The 6,989-nt window shown below is 35.0% G+C and overlaps 1 protein-coding gene across 1 annotated transcript in view; it reads left to right on the forward strand.

Annotated features, from left to right (window-relative positions):
- The window catches only part of NT5C3A (5'-nucleotidase, cytosolic IIIA), a 95,058-nt gene extending 88,291 nt beyond the window's left edge, over window positions 1–6,767 (forward strand). The window contains exons 5-9 of the mRNA XM_007958246.2: window positions 1,617–1,702; window positions 3,394–3,483; window positions 4,807–4,969; window positions 5,819–6,019; window positions 6,666–6,767. Of these exons, the coding sequence (XP_007956437.1) occupies window positions 1,617–1,702; window positions 3,394–3,483; window positions 4,807–4,969; window positions 5,819–6,019; window positions 6,666–6,767 (642 nt within the window). The remainder of the gene's footprint in view (window positions 1–1,616; window positions 1,703–3,393; window positions 3,484–4,806; window positions 4,970–5,818; window positions 6,020–6,665) is intronic.
- Window positions 6,768–6,989: the final 222 nt, after the last annotated feature.

The raw sequence follows: 6,989 nt of genomic DNA on the forward strand, positions 1-6,989 counted from the left end.
TAAATAAATAAATAAATAAAAGGTTGTATCCTTTCACCATACTTACTCAGTCTGTGTGCTGAGTAAGTAACACGAGAAGCTGAACTTTGTGAAGAAGAACGCAGCACCAGGATTGGAGGAATACATTAACAACCTGTAATATGCAGATGATACGACCTTCCTTGGTGAAAGCAAAGAGGATTTGAAGCACTTATTGATAAAGATCAATGACCTTTAGTAAGGCTTACACCTTAACATAAAGAAAACAAAATTCCTCACAACTGGACCAGTAGGCAACATCACAGTAAACAGAAAAGATTGACGTTGTCAAGGATATCATTTTATTTATATTCACAGTCAACACATGTGGAAGTGTAAGTCAAGAAATCAAACTATGTATTGCTTTAGCCAGACTGGCGGCAAAAGACCTCTTTTAAAGTGTTACAAAGCAAAGATGTCACTATGAGGATTAAAGTGTGCCTGCCTCAAGCCATGGTATTCTTCATTTGTCTCATAAGCATGTAAAAGCTGGACAATGAATAAGGAAGACCGAGGAAGAATTGATGCCTTTGTGTTAGCAAGGAATATTGAATATACCATGGACTGCCAGAAGAATGAATAAATCTGCCTTAGAAGAAATACAGTCAGAATGTTCCTTAGAAGCAAGTATGGAGAGACTTTGTCTCATGTATTTAGACATGTTATCAGGAAGGACCAGTCCCTGGAGAAGGATATCATGCTTGGTAAAGAAGAGGGTCCGTGAAAAACAGGAAGACCCTCAGTGAGATGGATGGATATGGTGGCTGCGCCGATGGACTCAGACATAGCCCCAATTGTGAGGATGGCACAGGACCAGGCAGTGTTTCGTTCTGCTGTACATAGGGTCACTGTCAGTCAGTTGGAACTGACTGGACGGCATGTAGCAACATAACAAAACAACAGTAATCCAGAGTTATTCAAGGACTTTATTACCCTTTTTGCCCAAGAATTTTTCAGGTTCATTCCCACAATCAAGAGTACATGTTGAGTATTTGTAACCATCCCTGACATGCAGTAAACAGTCAATAAATGCTGATTGTTGTATGGATTATACACTGTACACTTTATTTCATAGTAAAAATTAACAGTAACTTTTAAACAACAACCAGAAGGAAACCTTGTGTTAAAATTTTTAAAATAATTTCCAAAATAATTCTGGTATCCTTATGTTAATTGGAAAATTAAAACAAAAGTACTTTGGTTTTATGTAGGCTTTGCTCCCTTAAATTGATCTGCTTTGTTTGAGTATATGTCCATCTTTGTAAATCTTAACAAAATAATATTCAAAATGTGAATCTAATACAGTACTTTTATATGAGGTCTTAAGTTTTTTAGTGATAAATTTGGCTACTAGTTGGTTTCATGCAATTGCTGGCCTGAAAGTCCTTAAAGAAAAGTAGCTTTTGGCAGATATAGTTACATGTAAGCTAAGATCAACAAAAATATCTTCAGTATAAGCGTTAGCTAAGTACTTATGGTCTTATCTTTACCATGCAGCAGTTAATGGAGAACATTTGTTTACATTATCTATTTTCTATAAAACTAAGCAGATTAATGACAAAACTGTCATCATCTTCATGATTGTTATTTATTTCTAGTTATTGCAACTAAAAGAAAAATATTATGCTATTGAAGTTGATCCTATTCTTACCATTGAAGAGAAGTACCCTTATATGGTAGAATGGTAAGTTAATGTAATAACATTACAGTTACAACTAAGGATTTACTTTTTCCCCCAATATATAAATAGATTCAGAAATTATCCTATGAATTAAATAAAATAAAATGAACTCTAATTCTCTAATCACTCTAATAGACTGGGGTTTTCTTGTTTGTTTGTTTTAAGGTGAAGCTCAATAAGAATTAAAATCCTACACTTACATCTTACATAAAAACAAGCATTAAAAAAAAAAACAAAACACAAGCTATGAATAAGATATGGCTAAATATACATAGAAAAAGAGCTGGGATTTTTAATTGACTCTGAATTTAGTTGGAGCCTGCAGGGTGACATGGTTACCGAGAAATAGACTTGTGGTGTTAGTTACATGAATCAGAATGCAGCATTCCAAGCAGACCACACTTACAGCATTGTGTTGAGTTCTGAGTGGATGTTGTTCAGCGAAATGTTGACAAACAGAGTGACAGACTCACAAGAGTCTACCAGGATGATCAGAGAAATTGGAGTCATCCATTCAAGGAACATCTCATAAAGAATGCTTAGCTTTGCAAATCAACAACTTACGGTGTTAAGATTGGACAGTCTACTTCTGTAGTGATACTGCCTCAGAAACCCAAGGAGGGGTCGCTATGAGTTGGATACAACTCAATGGCAATGAGGTTTTTTTAAAGGAATGATACTATTTACCTTTATGATCCCATTTTCTAAAGGGTACCTTTTACACTTAATCAGTGTTTATATTGAAAAGAAGTTAGACTTACTTACATGTCTGTGGAGGCAAAACTGGACCAAGACTTGGAAGGCTTAAGATTGGTTTCAGCATGATACAAGAAAGGACTACCTAGTGATTAAGAGTTTTCTGGCAGTGGAATAAATCTCTGGGCAAATCAGCTCACAGACAAGATGGGTGCTGACTCAGGCAGAGGAGGGCCACTTCTGGATATTGTAGGGGGACTTTTAGGTATCAGGTTAGGTTCTAAAGGCCTGTTACACTGAGATAATGTGATTATATATGCTTGCAGGTAATTATAAGGCTGTTGTTGTTGTTACGTACCGTCGAGTCAGGCCCGACTCATAGCGACCCCTCTTGGGTTTCTGAGGCAGTATCACTACGGAAGTAGATTGCCCTATCTTCCTTCTGAGGAGTGGCTGGTGGGTTTGAACTGCCAGTCTTCTGGTTAGCAGTCAAGTGCCTTAGACACTATGCTACCAGAGCTCCTAATTATAAGGCAGGGTAACCTATATTTAAAACTTTCCATAACACAAATTTTTCTTACTTACTAGGCAGCATCTTCAGTACTTAGGAATTTCATGAAATTTCAGACTACACACAGATGAGAGAAATGGCTTTGCTCTAATTCTTATTTCAGTCAGAGAAATGACCCTAGATTAGACTCAGTTCTTATCTGTAGACTAAGAAAAGGTTCAGAACTAGCTTCCTTTCAATATGTTAGGAACATATTTAAGGTAAGTCAGAATTTGGGAGATGCAGTAAGAACTTCCTTACTATCCCTTTGAGACGTGTGTTTGTATACATCTAGTAGTTACGAATTTAAGTCTCTAAAATTTAAATCCAGAAATACATATGATGGTTGAAGCACTGCATTTTTCACACCAAAGAAGGCATTGCAATAAAGGTAGTAGTTTTACTTTGTTTAATTGATATTCTTTTTTTCTTTGGTCATAAATACTAGGTATACTAAGTCACATCGTTTGCTTATTGAACAAGCTTTACCAAAATCTAAACTTAAAGAAATTGTGGAAGAATCTGATATTATGCTCAAGTAAGTTTGCTGGGTGTTTTTTGTTGTCTGTTATTGTGGAACAGTTGTTACATATGTATTCAAATGTGGATTTTAATTAAAATAATCTGTAATAATTTGCCACCTAAAAACACATCCAAAATATGCTACCTGTTGTAAAATAATGATGAGATAAGGAATTTAGAATAACAAGTTAAATCTTCCAGAAAACCAAATTTATTGCCATTCAGTCTATTCTGACTTATAGTGACCCCGATTGGGTTTCCAAGGCTATAAATCTTATGGAAGCAGGATGCTCCATCTTTCTTCCTGGAATGGCTTGTGGTTTCAAACCACCAACCTTTTGGTTAGCAGCCAAATGCCTTAACTACTATACCACCAGAGCTCCTTTAGATTGTAGTGTAGGGAATAAGAGACTTAAGAGATTTAACGACTGATTTGCATTTTCTTTCTCTAGAGTAAACATTTTAAGACTAAGTTAAAGATTTATGAAACCAAAATAATTTTCAAATGTCTTAGCTAAATACTTTCGTAAGACATGAAATATGGAAAGAATGTTTATAATCAAGTAGAAAAGGTTTTAACCAATGACTCTCTAAATTTACATGACTCTACTTTCTGAATTCTCAAACTCCTTGAAAACTATGTCTATGAAGGTGCATGTGTTTTAGCAAATAATTAAAACATTCATAATGTATGAATACATAAGATGTAAAAATCTTTAAGCTTGCTTTCATTATTCTTTATCACTTTTAAAATTTTCAACATCTAAAATACAATGATACTGTATTTTATGTACTTCTAAGGAAGAAAGCATTGTATCCCATTCCTTTGTAGGCAGCAACAGCTTTATTTAGTCCCCAGAAAGAGTAAAAAGGAAGAAAAGATTTTAAGATCAACTATTACCTCTAGCTCCGGATCTGAGGAAGGAGAGATGCCAAATGTAGAGAGAACACAGCTGCATTCCTGCTGGTCTGCTTTCCTAACAATAGGAAACAGTAGGGAGTCTACATAAGCAGACTCTCCCTGAAGTGAACTTTTAGGTGTGGTTTAATTTTTTTTTCTGTTAAATGGTATAAATTTTGAACTGTAGGCTTATATCCATATTCAGTGTGAGTGTAGAGATTGCCCACTTGATTAAAATTGGGCAAAGAGTTAACAGTTGTGAATGAAAAACTTGTAATAATATCATAGATATCAATAAGAGCCCTCTTAGGCATTATTTTCAAATATGCATATAAATATACCATAGAATTGGGTAGAAATATTCAGCTTTTTTAACTTCTAAGAGAAAAGGAGATGTGTCTTGTTCTTTCACGGTCAGTTTGTACCTCCATGTTGCAGGGAAGGATATGAAAATTTCTTCGATAAGCTCCATCAACACAGTATCCCTGTGTTCATATTTTCGGCTGGAATTGGTGATGTACTAGAGGAGGTTATTCGTCAAGCTGGTGTTTATCATCCAAATGTCAAAGTAGTGTCCAATTTCATGGATTTTGATGAAAATGTAAGAATATTAAATCATTCTTTATAATGACATTAATCTGAAAACATTTTAATCATGTAAATGTATTTGTAACTTAGTATTTAATATGTTCACTAAATTAAACAAGTTGCTAGGCAACAAGAACAACAACATACATTATCAAATTTAAGGATAAAAAGATGCTTGCAGAGAAAATTTAATCTACCTTATTATCTTTGCCAGTGTTATACCCATGTTTTAAAAATAATATACCCTTTCTTAACCTTTTGTTCCCCTAGCTATAGACTGATATTAAAATTAGTAAAATTTCTTTTATAGCAGTTTAATAGAGCAAGTCTGAAAACTTAACATCTACGTAGGGGGAAAGGTGAAATTAGAACTGGTACTATTAGAACATGAGTTTTTCTAATCAACATGTAGTGTATTATGAAATACATAAAGTGGGATCTTTTTGTTAGCAATAAAATGAAAATTTTAAATTGGATTGTCAGTTCATTATGTTTTATCTTTTAAAGACATCTCTAGAAATTCATGTCCTTCTCAGAGCCCTTTTTATTTATTGTGAATGTGATGGATATAAGTGCTTTTGAGATCTCTATGTTGTTGTTGTTGTTGTTACGTGCCGTCGAGTCAGCCCCTCCTTGGGTTTCCGAGGCAGTATCACTACGGAAGTAGATTGCCCAACCTTCCTTCCGAGGAGTGACTGGTGGGTTTGAACCGCCAGCCTTCTGGTTAGCAGTCAAGTGCCTTAGGTACTATGCTACCAGAGCTCCTTGAGATCTCTATAGTCACCGATAAAAAAAAAGAAAAAAAAAGAACAACTACAATTGTCAAAAGCTATTATTTCAAAAGATTTTGTTTTTTAAATAGGGGTTGCTTAAAGGATTTAAAGGAGAATTAATTCATGTATTTAACAAACATGATGGTGCCTTAAAGAACACAGAATATTTCAAGCAACTGAAAGACAACAGCAACATAATTCTGCTGGGGGACTCCCAAGGAGACTTAAGAATGGCAGATGGAGTAGCCAACGTTGAACACATTCTGAAAATTGGGTATCTAAATGATAGAGTAAGTACAGATCTACTATTTAATTTTCTTTCAAGGAAAAATTAGCATGAAACTTGATAGGTAATTGTTGCCAAAGGCAACAGAAAGTGGTTATTCTAGAGATATTTTGACTTTTCTTTATTCTTTACTATTGTCATATACAGAAGCATGCTAGAAGTATTGGGGGTGGAAAAGGCATACATTCTAAATGAGGCCTCTCAGCAAATTCCATTGTGGAAATAGACTAGAACAGAATTTCTCAGCCTTGGCGCTATTGACCTTTTGGACCAAACAATTCTTTTTTGTGGGGAGCGGTCCTGTGCATTGTAGGATGTTTAGCCGCATCCCTTGCCTCTACTCACTATATGCCAATAGCACCCCCCAGTGGTAAGAGTCAAAAATGTTTCCAGACTGTTGGCAAATGTTCCTTGTGGGACAAAATTACCCCAATGGAGACCCCTGGACTAGAGAGAAATCATTTTGGGAAAATTGCTGTGTCAGTGAATCTTAAAAGTTTTAAAGTATTTCTTTATTTCAAAGGTTTAATGAAATTAAACGTACGACATTTTGCCCAACACATTTAACATAGCAGTGAGATTCATGTGATACATTATTCGCTGCTTCTCCTGCCTGCGTGTTAATTTTATTTTTGTTTTCTGTTGATTAGGTGGATGATCTTTTAGAAAAGTACATGGACGCTTATGATATTGTTTTAGTAAAAGAGGAATCACTGGAAGTAGCCAACTCTATCTTACAGAAGATTCTATAAATAAGCCTTCATCAGGAAGACCTCTCTCCCCTGGGAGCAACTGATATAAAAACTGCTTCTCTGTTCATCTTTCTCTGAAATATTTCTTATTTATAACATATTCTTGCTCTTAAAGTTTTCCTTTACGTAAGTGTTTTCAGACATGTTGAATCCATCAGCTGGAAGCTCCTTTTTATCTACTTCTCTGAACACACTCCCCATCGTATTTTTTAATAGATTAAA

Source organism: Orycteropus afer, unplaced genomic scaffold (assembly GCF_000298275.1).
Source record: "Orycteropus afer afer isolate SDZICR_OR568_19922 unplaced genomic scaffold, OryAfe1.0 scaffold00894, whole genome shotgun sequence".
Taxonomy (NCBI): Eukaryota; Metazoa; Chordata; class Mammalia; order Tubulidentata; family Orycteropodidae; genus Orycteropus; species Orycteropus afer.